This window comes from Pristiophorus japonicus, unplaced genomic scaffold (genome assembly GCF_044704955.1).
Source record: "Pristiophorus japonicus isolate sPriJap1 unplaced genomic scaffold, sPriJap1.hap1 HAP1_SCAFFOLD_442, whole genome shotgun sequence".
NCBI lineage: Eukaryota > Metazoa > Chordata > Chondrichthyes > Pristiophoridae > Pristiophorus > Pristiophorus japonicus.
In genome coordinates, this window is record NW_027254334.1 from 457027 (window position 1) to 477049 (window position 20023).

Consider the following 20023-nt stretch of genomic DNA (forward strand, 5'->3'; position numbering starts at 1 on the left):
CACTCCCAGGGACCCCCTGTAAATAGTGACACATTCCCTTGGGACAACCTGTAAATACTGACACACACCCGGGGACCCCCTGTAAATACTGACACACTCCCAGGGACCCCCTGTAAATACTGACACACTCCCGGGGATCCCCTGTAAATACTGACACACTCCCAGGAACCCCCTGTAGATACTGACAGACTCCCAGAGACCCCTAGTAAATACTGACACGCTCCTGGGGACCCCCTGTAAATACTGACACACTCCCAGGGACCCCCTGGAAATACTGACACACTCCCAGGAACCCCCTGTAAATACTGACACACTCCCAGAGACCCCTTGTAAATACTGACACGCTCCTGGGGACCCCCTGTAAATACTGACACACTCCCAGGGACCCCCTGTAAATACTGACACACACCCGGGGACCCCCTGTAAATACTGACACACTCCCGGGGATTCCCTGTAAATACTGACACACTCCCAGGAACCCCCTGTAGATACTGACACACTCCCGGGAATCCCCTGTAAATACTGACACACTCCCAGGAACCCCCTTTAGATACTGACAGACTCCCAGAGACCCCTTGTAAATACTGACACGCTCCTGGGGACCCACTGTAAATACTGACACACTCCCAGGAACCCCCTGTAGATACTGACACAATCCCGGGGATTCCCTGTAAATACTGACACACTCCCAGGGAGCCCCTGTAAATACTGACACACTCCCGGGGACCCCCTGTAAATACTGACACATTCCCAGGGACCCCCTGTAAATACTGACACACTCCCAGGGATCCCCTGGAAATACTGACACACTCCCAGGAACCCCCTGTAGATACTGACACACTCCCGGGAATCCCCTGTAAATACTGACACACTCCCAGGGAGCCCCTGTAGATACTGACACACTCCCGGGGATCCCCTGTAAATACTGACACACTCCCAGGGAGCCCCTGTAAATACTGACACACACCCGGAGACCACCTGTAAATACTGACACACTCTCCCAGCGAGCCCCTGTAAATACTGACACATTCCCTTGACCACCTGTAAATACGAATACTCTTACAGGGAACCCCTGTAAACACTGACACACTCCCGGGGACCCCCTGTAAACACTGACACACCCCTAGGGGACTCCCTGTAATTATTGACACACTCCCGTGACCGCATGTAATACTGATACATGCCCGGGGACCCCCTATAAATACTGACACATTACTGTGGAACCTATGTAAATATTGGCACAGTCCCAGAACCCCCTGTTAACACTGACACACCCCTAGGGGACTCCCTGTAATTATTGACACACTCCCGTGACCGCATGTAAATACTGATACATGCCCGGGGACCCCCTATAAATACTGACACATTACTGTGGAACCTATGTAAATATTGGCACAGTCCCAGAACCCCCTGTTAACACTGACACACTCCCGGGGACCTCCGTGTAAATACGGACACAATCTCGGGGACCCCCTGTAAATACTGACACACTCCCGGGGACCCCCTGAAAATACTGACACACTCACGGGGACAACCTGTAAACACTGATACACTTCCGGGGACCCCCTGTAAATACTGACACACTCCCGGGGACCCCCTGTAAATACTGACACACTTACTAGGACCCCCAGTCAATACTGACATACACCCGGTGACCAAATGTAATTAATGACGCACTCCTAGAGACCCTCTGTAAATACTGCCACACTCCCGGGGACCCCCTGTAAATACTGACACACTCCCAGGGACACCCTGTAAATACTGACACACTCCCGGGGATCCCCTGTAAATACTGACATACTCCCAGGAAACCCCTGTAGATACTGACACACTCCCAGAGACCCCTTGTAAATACTGACACGCTCCTGGGGACCCCCTGTAAATACTGACACACTCCCAGGGACCCCCTGTAAATACTGACACACACCCGGGGACCCCCTGTAAATACTGACACACTCCCGGGGATCCCCTGTAAATACTGACACACTCCCAGGAACCCCCTGTAGATACTGACACACTCCCGGGGATCCCCTGTAAATACTGACACAATCCCAGGGAGCCCCTGTAAATACTGACACACTCCCGGAGAACCCCTGTAAATACTGACACACGCTCCCAGGGAGCCCCTGTAAATACTGACACATTCCCATGACCACCTGTAAATACTAACACTCTCACAGGGAACCCCTGTAAACACTGACACACTCCCGGAGACCCCCTTTAAATACTGACACACTCTCGGTAACTTCCTGTAAATACTGATACACTCCTGGGGACCCCCTGTAAACACTGACACACTCCCGGGGACCCCCTGTAAATTATGACACATTCCCATTACCACCTGTAAATACTAACACACTCCCAGGGACCCCCCGTGAATATTGACACACTCCCAGGGACCCCCCGTAAATACTGACACACTCCCAGGGACCCCCTGTAAATAGTGACACAATCCTGGGGACCTCCTGTAAATACTGACACACTCCCGGGAACTCCCTGTGAATACTGACACATTCCCGGGGAACCCCTGTAAATACTGACTCACCCCTAGGGGACTCCCTGTAATTATTGACACACTCCCGTGACCGCATGTAAATACTGATAGACGCCCGGGGACCCCCTATAAATACTGACACATTACTGAGGAACCTATGTAAATATTGGCACATTCCCTTGGGACAACCTGTAAATACTGACACACTCCCGGGGACCCCCTGTAAATACTGACACACTCCCGGGAACCCCCTGGAAATACTGACACACTCCCAGAGACCCCTTGTAAATACTGACACACTCCCAGGGACCCCTTGTAAATACTGACACACACCCGGGGACCCCCTGTAAATACTGACACACTCCCGGGGATCCCCTGTAAATACTGACACACTCCCAGGAACCCCCTGTAGATACTGGCACACTCCCGGGGATCCCCTGTAAATACTGACACAGTCCCAGGGAGCCCCTGTAAATACTGACACACTCCCGGAGACCCCCTGTAAATACTGACACACTCTCCCAGGGAGCCCCTGTAAATACTGACACACTCCTGGGGACCCCCTGTAAATACTGACACTCCCGGGGACCCCCTGTAAATACTGACACAATCCCGGGGACCCCCTGTAAATACTGACACACTCCCGAGGACCCCCTGTAAACACTGACACACTCCCGGAGACCCTCTGTAAATACTGCCACACTCCCGGGTACTTCCTGTAAATACTGACACACTCCCGGGGACCCCCTGTAAATACAGACACACTCCCTGGAACCCCCTATAAACACTGACACACTCCCGGAGACCCCCTTTAAATATTGACACACTCTAGGTAACTCCCTATAAATACTGACACACTCCCGGGGACCCCCTGGAAACACTGACACACTCCCAGAGACCCCTTGTAAATACTGACACACTCCCAGGGACCCCCTGTAAATACTGACACACACTCGGGGACCCCCTGTAAATACTGACACACTCCCGGGGATCCCCTGTAAATACTGACACACTCCCAGGAACCCCCTGTAGATACTGACACACTCCCGGGGATCCCCTGTAAATACTGACACACTCCCAGGGAGCCCCTGTAAATACTGACACACTCCCGGAGACCCCCTGTAAATACTGACACACTCTCCCAGGGAGCCCCTGTAAATACTGACACACTCCCGGGGACCCCCTGTAAATACTGACACTCCCGGGGAACCCCTGTAAATACTGACACACTCCCGGGGACCCCCTGTAAATACAGACACACTCCCGGGAACCCCCTGTAAACACTGACACACTCCCGGAGACCCCCTTTAAATACTGACACACTCTAGGTAACTCCCTGTAAATACTGACACACTCCCGGCGATCCCCTGTAACTACTGACACACTCCCGGGGACCCCCTGTAAATACTGACACACTCCAGTGCAGCCCCTATAAATACTGGCACACCCCCGGAGACTCCCTGTAAATACTGGCACACTCCCGGAGACCCCCTGTAAATACTGGCATACTCCCGGGAACTCCCTGTAAATACTGACACACATAGAAACATAGAAACATAGAAAATAGGTGCAGGAGTAGGCCATTCGGCCCTTCGAGTCTGCACCACCATTCAATGAGTTCGTGGCTGAACATGCAACTTCAGTACCCCATTCCTGCTTTCTCGCCATACCCCTGATCCCCCTAGTAGTAAGGACTATATCTAACTCCTTTTTGAATATATTTAGTGAATTGGCCTCAACAACTTTCTGTGGTAGCGAATTCCACAGGTTCACCACTCTCTGGGTGAAGAAGTTTCTCATCATCTCGGTTAGACTGTGACCCCTGGTTCTGGACTTCCCCAACATTGGGAACATTCTTCCTGCATCTAACCTGTCTAAACCCATCAGAATTTTAAACGTTTCTATGAGGTCCCCTCTCATTCTTTTGAACTCCAGTGAATACAAGCCCAGTTGATCCAGTCTTTCTTGATATGTCAGTCCCGCCATCCCGGGAATCAGTCTGGTGAACCTTCGCTGCACTCCCTCAATAGCAAGAATGTCCTTCCTCAAGTTAGGAGACCAAAACTGTACACAATACTACAGGTGTGGCCTCACCAAGGCCCTGTACAACTGTAGTAACACCTCCCTGCCCCTGTACTCAAATCCCCTCGCTATGAAGGCCAACATGCCATTTGCTTTCTTAACCGCCTGCTGTACCTGCATGCCAACCTTCAATGACTGATGTACCATAACACCCAGGTCTCGTTGCACCTCCCCTTTTCCTAATCTGTCACCATTCAGATAATAGTCTGTCTCTCTGTTTTTACCACCAAAGTGGATAACCTCACATTTATCCACATTATGTGCCCAAGTTTCGAGCCGCGCCTAGAACGGCGCTGTCCCGACCTGGACGCCCATTTTTTGCACCACAAAGTGTGCCTAAAAAAAACTTCCAGATTCTCCAGCTCCCTGCAGGTCGTTTGCAGCTTGGCGCAGCGCAGCACGAGCTGTAGGGGGCGGAGCCAGGTCCCTGCGCTGAAAACAGTGCCGGGACCTCTGCACATGCGCGCTGCAGTGGGCGCACATGTGCAGTAGCTCCAGGCGCCCAAAACTGTGTGGGAGGGGCCCGAAGCACGCAGCCCCTAGCCCTGGCCCAATGGCCTCACTGGGGCTGCGTGAATAAGGCTCCTCCCACGGCCAGCTCCTGCTTCCTCCCGACTCGACTCGACTCCCGCTTCCCCACCCCCCCCCCCCCGGACCGGACCCAACCCGACCCCCCGGACTGGACCCGACTCGACTCCCGCTTCCCCCTCTCCCCCCCGCCCCCCCGCCTCCGGACCGGACCCGACACCGACACCGACCCGACTCCCGCTTCCCCACCCCCCCCCCGACTGGACCCGACCTGACCTCCCTTTCCCCAACCTGACCTCCCTCTCCCTCCCTCCCCCCGACCCGAACCGAACCGACCTCCCTCCAACCACCCCCCCGACCCCGATCCGTGCTCCCGACTCCGACCCGCGCTCCCCCCAACGCGACCCGCGATCCCGACCCGACCCAACGCCACCTACCTGTAAATCTGGTGCTGGGGTCGGGCCCTGCCCGAAGTCTTGGGCCCTGCCCGAAGTCTCGGGCCCGGCCCGTTCAGCCTCCCTCCCCCTTCTCCTTTCCCCCCCCCATTTCCTTTCCCCCCATCTCCTTTCCCCCCCCATCTCCTTTCCCCCCTTCTCCTTTCCCCCCCTTTTTCTTTCCCCCCCCATCTCCTTTCCCCCCGCCCCCCCTAGTGTGTCTATTTCAGTGTCTCTATCTATCTGTCTGTCTGTCTGTGTGTCTCTCATTCTCTGTCAGTGTCTGTGTTTCTGACAGCGAGGGGAGGGGTAGGAGGGGGGTAGAGGGAGAGAGGGGGGAGCAGAGGGAGGGAAGGGGGAGGGATGGGGGAGAAGAGGGTGACGGGGGAGGGGTGAGAAGGGGGAGGGGGGAGGAGGAAAAGGGGGGGGAAGAAAAAGGGGGCTCCCGATGCGGCAGTCGGGAAGTAGAAAATGTTTTATTTATTGATTTAAAAAAAAATTATTTCTTATTAATTTTTTTTGATTGATTTATTGGTTGATATATTGATGCTTTTATCATTTATTATTGATGATGGCTCTTTATTTGTAAAACTGAAGTGTTTAATGTTTGTAAACTTCCCTTTAAACGCCACCTCCCCCATTCCCTACGCCTGATTTGTAACCTACGCCTGATTTTCTAAAGTGTAGACAAGGTTTTTTCGAGCGTACAAAAATCTTCACTTACTCCATTCTAAGTTAGTTTGGAGTAAGTTTTCACTGACGAAACTTTGAAACCAGGCGTGAGTGGCCGGACACGCCCCCTTTTGAAAAAATAATTCTGTTCCAAAGTGAAACTGTTCGAACTGACTAGAACTTGAGCAAACTAAATGGCGAGAATTCCAATTTCTAAGATACTCCGTTCTACACCAGTTGCTCCTAAAAATCAGGAGCAAATCATGGCAAAACTTGGGGCCTATACTTCATCTGCCATGCATTTGCCCACTCACCTAACCTATCCAAGTCACTCTGCAGCCTCATAGCATCCTCCTCGCAGCTCACACTGCCACCCAACTTAGTGTCATCCGCAAATTTGGAGATACTACATTTAATCCCCTCGTCTAAATCATTAATGTACAATGTAAACAGCTGGGGCCCAGCACAGAACCTTGCGGTACCCCACTAGTCACTGCTTGCCATTCTGAAAAGTACACATTTACTCCAACTCTTTGCTTCCTATTTGCTTCCTGTCTCAATCCACGTCAGCACACAATCCCCAATCCCATGTGCTTTAACTTTGCACATTAATCTCTTGTGTGGGACCTTGTCAAAAGCCTTCTGAAAGTCCAAATACACCACACACACTCCCGGGAACTCCCAGTAAATACTGACACACTCTCCCAGAGACTCTCTTTAAATACTGGCACACTTCCAGAGACCCCCTGTAAATGCTGGCACACTCCCAGGGACCCCCGTAAATACTGACACACTCCCAGGGACCCCCTGTAAATACTGACACGCTCCCGTGGACCCCCTGTAAATACTGACACACTCCCGGGAACTCCCTTTAAATACGGACACACTCCCGGGGACCCCCTGTAAATACTGACACGCTCCCGGGGACCCCCTGTAAATACTGACACACTCCCGGAGATCCTCTGTAAATACTGACACACTCCCAGGAACCCCCTGTATATACTGACACACTCCCAGAGACCCCCTGTAAATGCTGGCACAATCCCGGGAACTCCCTTTAAATACTGACATACTCCCAGGAACTCCCTGTAAATACTGACACACTCCCGGGGATCCCCTGTAAATACTGACACACTCCCGGGGACCCACTGTAAATACTGACACACTCCCGGGGACCCCCTGTATATACTGACACACTCCCAGAGACCCCCTGTAAATGCTGGCACAATCCCGGGAACTCCCTTTAAATACGGACAAACTCCCGGGAACTCCCTGTAAATACTGACACACTCCCGGGGACCCCCTGTAAATACTGACACACTCCCAGGGACCCCCTGTAAATACTGACACACTCCCAGGGACCCCTGTAAATACTGACACACTCCTGGGGACCCCCTGTAAATACTGACACACTCCCGGGGACACCCTGTAAATACTGACACACTCTCCCAGAGACTCCCTGTAAATACTGACACACTCCCAGAGACTCCCTGTAAACACTGACACACTCCTGGGGACCCCCTGTAGATACTGGCACACTCCCAGGGACCGCCTGTAAATACTGACACACTCCTGGGGACCCCCTGTAAATACTGACACACTCCTGGCGACCCCCTGTAAACACTGACACACTCTCGGGGAGCCCCTGTAAATACTGACACACTCTCAGGGACCCCTGTAAATACTGACACACTCCCGGGGACCCCCTGTAGATACTGGCACACTCCCAGGGACCGCCTGTAAATACTGACACACTCCTGGGGACCCCCTGTAAATACTGACACACTCCTGGCGACCCCCTGTAAACACTGACACACTCCCGGGGAGCCCCTGTAATTACTGACACACTCCCAGGGACCCCCTGTAATCACTGACACACTCCCGGGGACCCCCTGTAAATACTGCCACACTCCCGGAGACCCCTTGTAAACACTGACATAAGAACATAAAAATTAGGAACAGGAATAGGCTATCTAGCCCCTCGAGCCTGCTCCGCCATTCAATAAGATCATGGCTGATCTGGCCGTGGACTCAGCTCCACTTATCCGCCCACTCCCCATAACCCTTAATTCCCATATTGGTTAAAAATCTATCTATCTGTGACTTGAATACATTCAATCAGCTAGCCTCAACTGCTTCCTTGGGCAGAGAATTTCACAGATTCACAACCCTCTGGGAGAAGAAATTCCTTCTCAACTCGGTTTTAAATTGGCTCCCTCGTATTTTGAGGCTGTGCCCCCTAGTTCTAGTCTCCCCGACCAGTGGAAACAACCTCTCTGCCTCTATCTTGTCTATCCCTTTCATTACTTTAAATGTTTCTATAAGATCACCCCTCATCCTTCTGAACTCCAACGAGTAAAGACCCAGTCTACTCAATCTATCATCATAAGGTAACCCCCTCATCTCTGGAATCAGCCTATGAATCGTCTCTGTACCCCCTCCAAAGCTAGTATAGCCTTCCTTAAGTAAGGTGACCAAAACTGCACGCAGTACTCCAGGTGCGGCCTCACCAATACTCTATACAGTTGCAGAAGGACCTCCCTGCTTTTGTACTCCATCCTTCTCGCAATGAAGGCCAACATTCCATTCGCCTTCCTGATTACCTGCTGCACCTGCAAACTAACTTTTTGGGATTCATGCACAAGGAGCCCCAGGTTCCTCTGCACCGCAGCACGTTGTAATTTCTCCCCATTCAAATAATATTCCCTTTTACTGTTTTTTTCCCCAAGGTGGATGACCTCACACTTTCCGACATTGTATTCCATCTGCCAAACCTTGGCCCATTCGTTTAACCTATCTAAATCTCTTTGTCCTCTACACAACCCGCTTTCTCACTAATCTTTGTGTCATCTGCAAATTGTGTTACACTACACTCTGTCCCCTCTTCCAGGTCATCTATGTATATTGTAAACAGTTGTGGTCCCAGCACCGATCCCTGTGGCACACCACTAACCACTGATTTCCAACCCGAAAAGGACCCATTTATCCTGACTCTCTGCTTTCTGTTAGCCAGCCAATTCTCTATCCATGCTAATACATTTCCTCTGACTCTGCGTACCTTTATCTTCTGCAGTAACCTTTTGTGTGGCACCTTATCGAATGCCTTTTGAAATTCTAAATACACCGCATCCATCGGTACACCTCTATCCACCATGCTCGTTATATCCTCAAAGAATTCCAGTCGATTAGTTAAACATGATTTCCCCTTCATGAATCCATGCTGCGTCTGCTTGATTGCACTATTCCTATCTAGATGTCCCGCTATTTCTTCCTTAATGATAGCTTCAAGCATTTTCCCCACTACAGATGTTAAACTAACCGGCCTATAGTTACCTGCCTTTTGTCTGCCCCCTTTTTTAAACAGAGGCGTTACATTAGCTGCTTTCCAATCCGCTGGTACCTCCCCAGAGTCCAGAGAATTTTGCTAGATTATAACGAATGCATCTGCTATAACTTCCGCCATCTCTTTTAATACCCTGGGATGCATTTCATCAGGACCAGGGGACTTGTCTACCTTGAGTCCCATTAGCCTGTCCAGCACTACCCCCCTAGTGGTAGTGATTGTCTCAAGGTCCTCCCTTCCCACATTCCTGTGACCAGCAATTTTTGGCATGGTTTTTGTGTCTTCCACTGTGAAGACCGAAACAAAATAATTGTTTAAGGTCTCAGCCATTTCCACATTTCCCATTATTAAATCCCCCTTCTCATCTTCTAAGGGACCAACATTTACTTTCGTCACTCTTTTCCGTTTTATATATCTGTAAAAGCTTTTACTATCCGTTTTTATGTTTTGCGCAAGTTTACCTTCGTAATCTATCTTTCCTTTCTTTATTGCTTTCTTAGTCATTCTTTGCTGTTGTTTAAAATTTTCCCAATCTTCTATTTTCCCACTAACCTTGGCCACCTTATACGCATTGGTTTTTAATTTGATACTCTCCTTTATTTCCTTGGTTACCCACGGCTGGTTATCCCTTCTCTTACCGTCCTTCTTTTTCACTGGATTATATTTTTGTTGAGCACTATGAAAGAGCTCCTTAAAAGTCCTCCACTGTTCCTCAATTGTGCCACCACAATTGTGTCTGTGTTTCCAGTCTACTTTAGCCAACTCTGCCCTCATCCCACTGTAGTCCCCTTTGTTTAAGCATAGTACGCTCGTTTGAGACACTACTTCCTCACCCTCAATCTATATTACAAATTCAACCATACTGTGATCACTCATTCCGAGAGGATCTTTTACTAGGAGATCGTTTATTATTCCTGTCTCATTACACAGGACCAGATCTAAGATAGCTTGCTCCCTTGTAGGTTCTGTAACATACTGTTCTAAGAAACAATCCCGTATGCATTCTATGAATCCCTCCTCCAGGCTACCCCGTGAGATTTGATTTGACCAATCGATATGTAGGTTAAAATCCCCCATGATTACTGCCGTTCATTTTTCACATGCCTCTATTATTCCCTTGATTATTGCCCGCCCCACCGTGAAGTTATTATTTAGGGGCCTATAAACTACGCCCACCAGTGACTTATTCCCCTTACTATCTCTAATCTCCACCCACAATGATTCAACATTTTGTCCATTAGAGCCAATATCGTCTCTCACAACTGCCCTGATATCATCCTTTATTAACAGAGCTACCCCACCTCCTTTCCCTTCTTGTCTATCTTTCTGAATCGTCAGCTACCTCTGTATGTTTAATTCCCAGTCTTGGCCACCCTGCAACCACGTTTCTGTAATGGCCACCAAATCATACCCATTTGTAATGATTTGTGCCGTCAACTCATTTACTTTATTTTGAACGCTGCGTGCGTTTAGGTAGAGTGTTTTAATACTAGTTTTTAAACCATGATTTTTAGTTTTGACCCCTCCAGCAGCCCCTTTATATTCAGTGGCCCTTTTTTTTTTGCCTTGGGTTTCTCTGCCCTCCACTTTTACTCATCTCCTTTCTGTCTTTTGCTTTTGTCTCCTTTTTGTTTCCCTCTGTCTCCCTGCATTGGTTCCCATCCCCCTGCCATATTAGTTTAACTCCTCCCCAACAGCACTAGCAAACACTCCCCCTAGGACATTGGTTCCGGTCCTGCCCAGGTGCAGACCGTCCGGTTTGTACTGGTCCCACCTCCCCCAGAACCGGTTCCAATGCCCCAGGAATTTGAATCCCTCTCTGCTGCACCACTGCTCAAGTCACGTATTCATCTGCGCTATCCTGCGATTCCTACTCTGACTAGCACGTGGCACTGGTAGCAATCCCGAGATTACAACTTTTGAGGTCCTACTTTTTAATTTAGCTCCTAGCTCCTTAAATTCGTCTCGTATGACCTCATCCCTTTTTTTACCTATATCGTTGGTACCAATGTGCACCACGACAACTGGCTGTTCACCCTCCCTTTTCAGAATGTCCTGCACCCACTCTGAGACATCCTTGACCCTTGCACCAGGGACACACTACTGGATGTTGTAAGGCTGTCTTGCTCTTTTCGCTTCGTTGCTTTAAACATCCAATTACGCACACACTCAGTTGTAGTAAAGGCAGGATTGGGTCTTTTATTTAGACATTCATACTAAACAAACCCAGTATGGAAGTTACTGACATACTTCACAAAGGCAGCTCTCTAGCTTGCCCGGAGTTCTGTGGCTGCTTGTGACACACCTTTCAAGATTCCAGTGTGTGAACAGTCCGTGTGTGTGTGACAAAAATCAGTTCCATCTCTTATACCTAAAAAGCCTTTGAACCTTTATTTGTTTGCATAGTACATTTACACAATTAACATGCAGACAATGTAGGATTAAAAATGGCATTGTCCTGAAATCGTGGCTGATTACTTTCTGAATCGTTTAACATACAGACAATGTAATCAAATGATTATTCACATAGTAACAAGGTACATCACCATCATAGGCAGTCCCTCTAATCGAGGATGACTTGCTTCCAGATCAAAAAGTTCACAGGTGTTTCAATGATGGACATAAAATTCCAGGTCCGACTAAATCCTGAAGGATGGAAGATGCCTGTGTGTGGATTTATTTAATGTGTGGTGACCGTTGCACACCAGCCACCACACAGGCTTGACAGAGCGAGGTCTTGGCCCAGTAGCAAGGATTAACCAGGACGACTGGAGACCTGCTCTGCTGCACGGACCTAGTGCACACATATCGCAGTGTGGGCCGGCCCGAGCTGCCCCTGGGCCCCGACCCCATGCCTCTCCTGGGCCCCGATCACGTCCCTCTACAGTCTCTCGCCGCTCCTTCGTCCTGACCTCGCCGCTCCTGCTGTACCTGTCTACGCTCCAATTACCGACCTGGACCTTGGTGACATCCCTTTTCACTGCCATTGTTCTCCTGTTTCAGCACGTGCTGCTCCCTGGAGTGGTACACTGCCACGCCGCTCCTTCCACTCCCCGGCTTGCTCTGATGGTGCTCGCAGGCCGGAGGCGCACAGACTGCTGGGCCAGGCTGCCACGCCGCTCCTTCCACTCCCCGGCCTGCTCCGATGGTGCTCGCTGGCCGGAGGCACACAGACTGCTGGGCCAGGCTGCCACACTGCTCCCCCTGCTCCCCGGCCTGCTCCGATGGTGCTCGCAGGCCGGAGGCGCACAGACTGCTGGGCCAGGCTGCCACACTGCTCCCCGGCCTGCTCTGATGGTGCTCGCAGGCAGGAGGCGCACAGACTGCTGGGCCAGGCTGCCACACTGCTCCCCCTGCTCCCCGGCCTGCTCCGGTGGTGCTCGCAGGCCGGGAGCGCACAGACCGCTGGGCCAGGCTGCCACACTGCTCCCCCTGCTCCCCGGCCTGCTCCGGTGGTGCTCGCAGGCCGGGGGCGCACAGACTGCTGGGCCAGGCTGCCACACTGCTCCTTGTGCTCCCCGGCCTGCTCCGGTGGTTCTCGCAGGCCGGAGGCGCACAGACTGCTGGACCAGGCTGCCACACTGCTCCCCCTGCTCCCCGGCCTGCATAGTATCAATTTCATGCTGTTTACATTCAGAAATGTAAACTCCCAATCGGTGTCTTCGACCAAGTCTGTTGCCCTCGGCAAGGTTTTTCACAATTGTCTCTGCTTTATGGGAGAAGTGCAACAACATAGAGTAAAGGATGACAGAAATGCTGAATAGTCAGTCGAGAGACCCAGTCCTTCTCTCAGTTCACCCTTCGGAACTGCTATCATTTCCTCTCTCGACATTTGCAACGCTCCAACTTCTATTTCACATCCTTTAAGATCATGTTTGTAACTCCCACATTTGAGCGTTTCACTGAACATCTCATCAGTTCTGAGACAGCCCATTCCTGCAGAAACTTTAAATGCTTCTAAACAAGCTTCTCCCACTGCTTCCATCTCTGACTGTTCAGTAACTGCTCCTCGTGTATCTGGGGTGTTGGGGAACTGTCTCTGAAGGGGGGAATCCCCTTCCTCCAGGAGCCCCTTCATTTGTCCAGCAGACCCTGTGTCCATTACCCACTGCCCGTCCACAGAAGCTGCGATAAGGGTATGGCCATCCCTATCCTGAAGTAAGGGTCTGAAAGAAACGACATGTGTGGTTGAGGTGCGGCATCCCGATCGCAATTCCCCCTCACCTGCAGAATCTACCCCCGACCTCAGCAACTGAACCGAGGTATCATTCCTGTCTGTGACTCCAGCTTCTCTTTCCTCATTCTTCAACTTTTCTTTTAACTTTTCTAATTCTTTAGCCAGTCTATCTCTGTCCTCTATCAACTGACGGGTCTGGATCCAGGCACCATCTGGTCTTGCTCCTTTTATGCGACTCCTCGCGGGATTCATCCACTCCGGCCCTTCTGCCTTCCATCGCTGTAACCCCGGTCTCACTTCCATGACTGAGATTCCTGCAGCTCTCTGACACAAGCTTTCTACCCTCGCCAACCATTTACCAAAACCATCGTCCCCGCCCCAGGCAACTACTTCCAGAACGACTGAAGGGGTTAGGAGAGTCAAAATGGTCTCTATGTGTATCATCGCCGTAATGACTGATATCAATCCAATTACTTCCCAAACTTTTACATAACTGGAATATATGTTCCCCCGCTTCCCTGGGTCCTTCCCCTGGTGTCATGTATCTCACACTACTGTACATAACTGTATCTTACCATGCTATACATGACTGCAACTATAGATGACCTGTAACCACAAGCTTACCTTACCACCAGGGGTACACTTGCAGGAGACACTGGATATCTGTCCCAGACAGGTATATAAGGACAGGTCTCAGGCAAGTGTGGCATTCGAGAGCTGTGAAATAAAGGTGCAGGTCCAGAGTGACCTTGACTTCACTACATGCCTCGTGTGAATCTGTACTGAGGGGACAGGACTTTACAGTGGTGACGAGTTACGGGATTACAGAATCCACAGAATAGCGAACAACGGCTCAGCTGAAAAATACAATGCTGGAGATAATTGGGAGGACTTTATAGAAAGGCTCCAGCAAAGCTTTGTAACCAAAGACTGGTTAGGCGACGACAAGGCAGACAAGAGAAGAGCCCATCTCTTGACCAGCTGTAGCTCGAAAACTTACGCTTTAATGAAGGACCTGCTGGCACCCGAGAAACCAGCAAGCAAGTCGTTTGAAGAGTTGAGCACACTGGTAAAAGACCACATGAAGCCAGCAAGCAGCCTACACATGGCCAGACACAGGTTCTACAACTACAGACGCTGTGTGGGCCAGAGCATACCCGACTTCGTGGCAGAACTTCGGAGGTTGGCTAGCTTATGTGAGTTCTACGATGAACTAAGGAAAGAAGTACTGAGAGACTTTTTTATTGAACGCATAGGCCACACAGGCATATTCCGAAAGCTCATAGAAACCAAGAACTTGACCCTAGAGGCAGCAGCACTGGTTGCACAGACATTCTTGGCAGGAGAAGAAGAAACGAGGTTGATCTACACTGCGGGTACGACAACTAACGAAACATCGGAACAAGGGTTCACAGCGTGAAACAAGCTGCTACCCCCACAAACAGACAAAGGCAGGAGAGCAGGCCCTCAACAGCAGGCAGTGATGCCAGAAGCCATCAAGGGCCACATGAACAGCCGTTCACACCTTATCAACCCACAATGCAAGCAATCAACTACAAACTGAGAGAAGCTCAAGAGAAATCAGCCAGACACAGCTCATTCTTTGGAAACAATGGAAGTGGTCTGTGCTGGAGATGTGGAGGAAGGCACTCATCAAGGGGGTGTCGATTTCAGCATGCTGTTTGCAGAAACTGTGACCATACAGGGCATCTGGCCCACATGTGCAGAAAAACGGCAGCTCGGCTGGTATACGAATCGGAAGGGTCGAAAAGTGGACCAGAAGAAGATGGGGACGGTACCCGGGACACCGATGTGCAGCGGGTCAACACGATCAATGGCTACTGATCCTACAACAAGACGCCTCCAATAATGATGAGGGTCCTACTCAACGGGAGCGAGTCAATCTCTCATGAGCGCTCAACAATTTGAACAACTGTGGCCGCACAAAAGAGACAGACCAAAACTCACAAGGGTCGACACCAAACTAAGGACCTATACCAAAGAAATCGTCCCAGTTCTCGTCAGCGCCATGCTCTCAGTCACACACAAAGGGACAGTGAACCGACTTCCCCTGTGGATTGTCCCCGGAGATCTCCCAGCACTGCTGGGGAGAAGCTGGCTGGCAAAACTAAACTTGAAATGGGATGATGTTCACGCCATGTCATCAGAGGAACGGACCTCCTGCTCAACAGTTCTAAGTCGATTTGAACATCTCTTTCAGCCAGGTGTGGGCACCTTCAAAGGGGCTAAATTCAAACTCTACATAACACAGGATGTTAGACCGGTCCATCACAAGGCTAGAGCTGTGCCCTATGTGATGAGGGAAAAGATTGAACATGAACTGGGCAGGCTTTTGCGGGAAGGCATTATCTCACCCGTGGAATTTAGCGACTGGGCAAGTCCCATCGTCCCAGTCATGAAGCCTGATGGATCCGTATGAATCTGTGGGGACTACAAATCTACCATAAACAGAGTCTCCCTACAGGACCAATACCCGCTGCCCAGAGCGGAGGACTTATTTGCCACATTGGCTAGAGGAAAGCTTTTCTCAAAACTAGATCTCACATCTGCATATATGACGCAAGAATTGACCGAGGAGTCCAAGCTACTCACCGCCATCAACACACATCGAGGCCTTTTCATGAACAATCGATGCCCATTCGGCATCAGGTCGGCAGCTGCCATATTCCAGCGCAACATGGAGAGTCTGCTCAAGTCCATCCCGAGGACTGTTGTATTTCAAGACAACATACTTATCACGGGCAGGGACACTGACTCCCATCTCCGTAATTTGGAGGAAGTACTAAAGCGGTTTTGGTTCGGGTAGGCCTAAGAGTTTAGAAATCCAAGTGCCTGTTTCTCGCACCCGAGGTTGAATTTTTGGGCAGATGGATTGCCACTGATTGAATCCGCCCAACAGAGTCCAAAACTGAAGCAATTCACCTGGCACTGTCGAAATCTCGACCTCCGAAAAGAATGACTCCGACACTTACAGCTCCGGTAGAAGTTTCCTTTTTAATTTACTTGCTCGCAAGGGGTAGGTTTCACTCAGTCAAGGGCTAAATGAACACCTCCGCAATGGTTCAGTTTAACAAGATATTTATACAATAAAACCCAAGTTCTGGCCTCTCCCTGTGTATTGCTCTGTCTCACAGTCAGTGAATACAGATAAAGAGTTAATTACTATATCCTGGTCCTGACATGGTGTCAAGATATTTCCTTTTGTCAGGGTTATCAGAAAGCCAAACGGCCATTACTCCATGAGTCATAGGTAATGGGCTATCACCTGTCTTGTATTGTGTCAGGATTATCCAATTTCCTGGTCAGTTTACCTGTTTGCTTCAAATGGATGAGGTAAAGGAAAGAGATAATGGCTAGAAGATAAGGGTGGGGTGACATGGAACTCCTGTAGTGTAGACAATAGGAGAGCACCATGGTGGGGTTACTTGTCTCAGCATGACTTGTCTCCTAGCTGTCTGATAACCATCAGCCATCTAACAGCAGGTTTAGCTGTTTATGCAAGCTGGCTGCTAAAATGTAGAAAGTTCTGGAAGGGCCAGGACTCCATTTTAATCAAAAGGCACACAAATACCGTATGGTATCAGCTTAGATAAAAATACATTTCCACATTCCCCCATTTTGTCCTTCACAAGGACAACTCAATCCATTCTGATCTTGTACAGTCTCTCCATTTCCATTTCTTTAGTTTCATTACTCACTTGGCATATTATACCTTCAGGATTTCTTGTTCTGGGAGTAATGCTTAGGAAGGGAGGCTGATGGTTATTATCATAATTGGGCTGGTACCATCCCTGGAAGGCTGTGAGTTTATACCCTGCCGACTTCCATTCTGTTTGCTCCTTCATTTCTGGCCCCTTAGTTAGTTTTGTCCTATTTTGCACTGTCAACCATTCTACCATTTCTGATTCGTTAAAGGGGACAGATCTCAGGTGAATACCCCCCCTGGAGTGGACAGGTACATGGGAACATATCCAACAACTCGACAAGTTTCTTTCTTGAGCATACCTATGACTCAGTGCCATAAATACGTTTACGTGCAATTCCCTTCGGTAGTGGGTCTGTACCCCTGGTGTAATCAATAATGTGAAGTAAAACCCTGTCAAGCCCAGCACCATCAGTCCCCATAGTCCATACAGTTCCTTATTCAGTCTTCCTTTTTCTGTTCCTCTGATTCCTTCGTCCCTTCCTCCTGGTCGGGTGCCCGTTTGCAATAGGATGCGTGGATCCATGTTGGTCTTTCCTTTACCTTGATTGCAGTATCGGTCGCCAGCAAGACCTGGTATGGTCCTTCGAATCTTGGCTGTAGACTGCTTTTCCTTTTAAAAATCTTGATGTAAACGAATTCCCCTGGCTCCAGGTTATGACACTTCCCTTCCGCTGGCTTGACTTGAGCTTCCTTTACCTGTGAATGAAAGCTGGAAATACATTTGGTTAGTGCAATACAATAATTCAACATATTTTCCTCCATTTTGTGGATGTCCATCTGTTTTGCAGTAAATGGTGCTGTAAAAGGTAGTCGTTGGGGACGTCCCATAACTATCTCATGCGGTGACAGGCCTGTTGTTCTGTTGGTTGCAGATCGCATTACCATCAAAGCTAAGGGCAGCAGTTCTGTCCATTTCAGTCCAGTGTCATTGCATAGTTTTGCCAGCTTATTTTTAAGCATTCCATTATATCTTTCAACAAGTCCAGCTGATTGTGGATGATAACTGCAATGAAAACGTTGATTAATCTGTAAAGCTTTACACATTTCTCTTATAACAGTTCCCGTGAAATGTGACCCGTTATCACTGGAAAGCTTAGCAGGGATTCCAAAGCGCGGTACAATTTCTTTTAACAAACATTTAGCAACAGTAGTGGCATCGGCCTTTTTACATGGAAAGGCTTCAATCCATCTAGAGAACACATCTACAATAACTAATACATACTTGAATCCCATACACATAGGTAATTCAATAAAATCCATTTGTAAATGTACAAAAGGCCCGACTGGATTTGGGTGGGAGGCAGATTCTACTTTTTCCGTCTTACCCGGATTCATTGTCTGACAGGTAACACAATTTTCACAGATTTGTTTTGCAATTGCCGAAATACCTGGTGCATACCAAGTTGCCAAAATATAATCTGCCAATCCCCCTTTGCCTGCATGTGTGAATGTATGAACACATCGGGCAATCCATGGAAGTAAGGATCTAGGGGCCACCACGCGGCCGTCATGGTGAACCCATATTCCTTCTGGATTTTTATAACATTGATCCTTCGTCCAGGTCACCACCTCCTCCATACTGGCCTGTGTCTGAAAGGCCAGCACGTCATTAATAGTGGGTGGCGGGTCTGAGCAATTATTTTTCCTTAGTGGGAACAATGACACCTGCATCCCCCCTTTCGACAGAACTGCTGACTTAGCTGCATTATCAGCTCTGGCATTCCCAAGTGCCACCTCATTCGACTGGCCTGTATGTGCTTGGCATTTGATAATGGCAAGTTTTAAGGGGCATTGAATGGCTCGCAGGAGATTTTCCACTTGTTCTGCATTTTTGATAGGGGTTCCTGAAGAAGTCAGGTACCCGCGAATCTTCCAAATTTGTCCATAGTCATGTGATACCCCAAAAGCATACCTGGAGTCAGTGTAGATATTAACTGTGTGTCCTTCAGCCAGAATACAGGCTCGAGTTAACGCAAACAATTCGGCTTGTTGGGCTGAAAAGGAGTCTGGAAGAGAGGCTGTTTCGACAACATTAAACTGAGTTACAATTGCATAAGCCGCTCTAGGTTGGCACCTATCATTTCGTAAGGCTGATCCGTCAACATAGTACACTAGATCAGGGTTACACATTGGTACATCTGTTAGATTGATACGTGGTTTAGTCACTAATTTGGTTACCATTTCACATGAATGGGGTTCGCCGTCGTCTTCCGTGGGGAGTAGAGTGGCTGGATTTAAGGTAGTGCATCTTTTGATGATAAGATTCAGATTTGATAACAGTTCGACCTCGTATTTAGTGGTTCTTGCGGAGGTTAGGTGTTGGGTGGCACATTTAGTAAGTAAAATCTCGACAGAGTGTGGGATATACAAAATGGTCTGATGATTTAGAGTTATTGTCTGAGCCTGTTGCATAGCATAATAAGCTGCTGCCAACGAAGGAAGACATCCCGATAGTCCGCGTCCCACTGGGTCTAGTTGGGTACTGAAATATGCTACCGGTCGCTGCCTGTCCCCATGTAACTGAGTCAAAACAGATTGTGCAAAACCCGACTTGTGATGCACAAAT

The 20023-nt window shown here is 49.4% G+C and overlaps 1 protein-coding gene across 1 annotated transcript in view; it reads left to right on the forward strand.

The window, feature by feature from the left end:
- The window catches only part of LOC139251759 (beta-1,4 N-acetylgalactosaminyltransferase 2-like), a 182029-nt gene extending 166454 nt beyond the window's left edge, over window positions 1-15575 (forward strand). The window contains exon 7 of the mRNA XM_070873298.1: window positions 15436-15575. Coding sequence (XP_070729399.1) covers window positions 15436-15575 — 140 coding nt within the window. The remainder of the gene's footprint in view (window positions 1-15435) is intronic.
- The last annotated feature ends 4448 nt before the right edge of the window (window positions 15576-20023 follow it).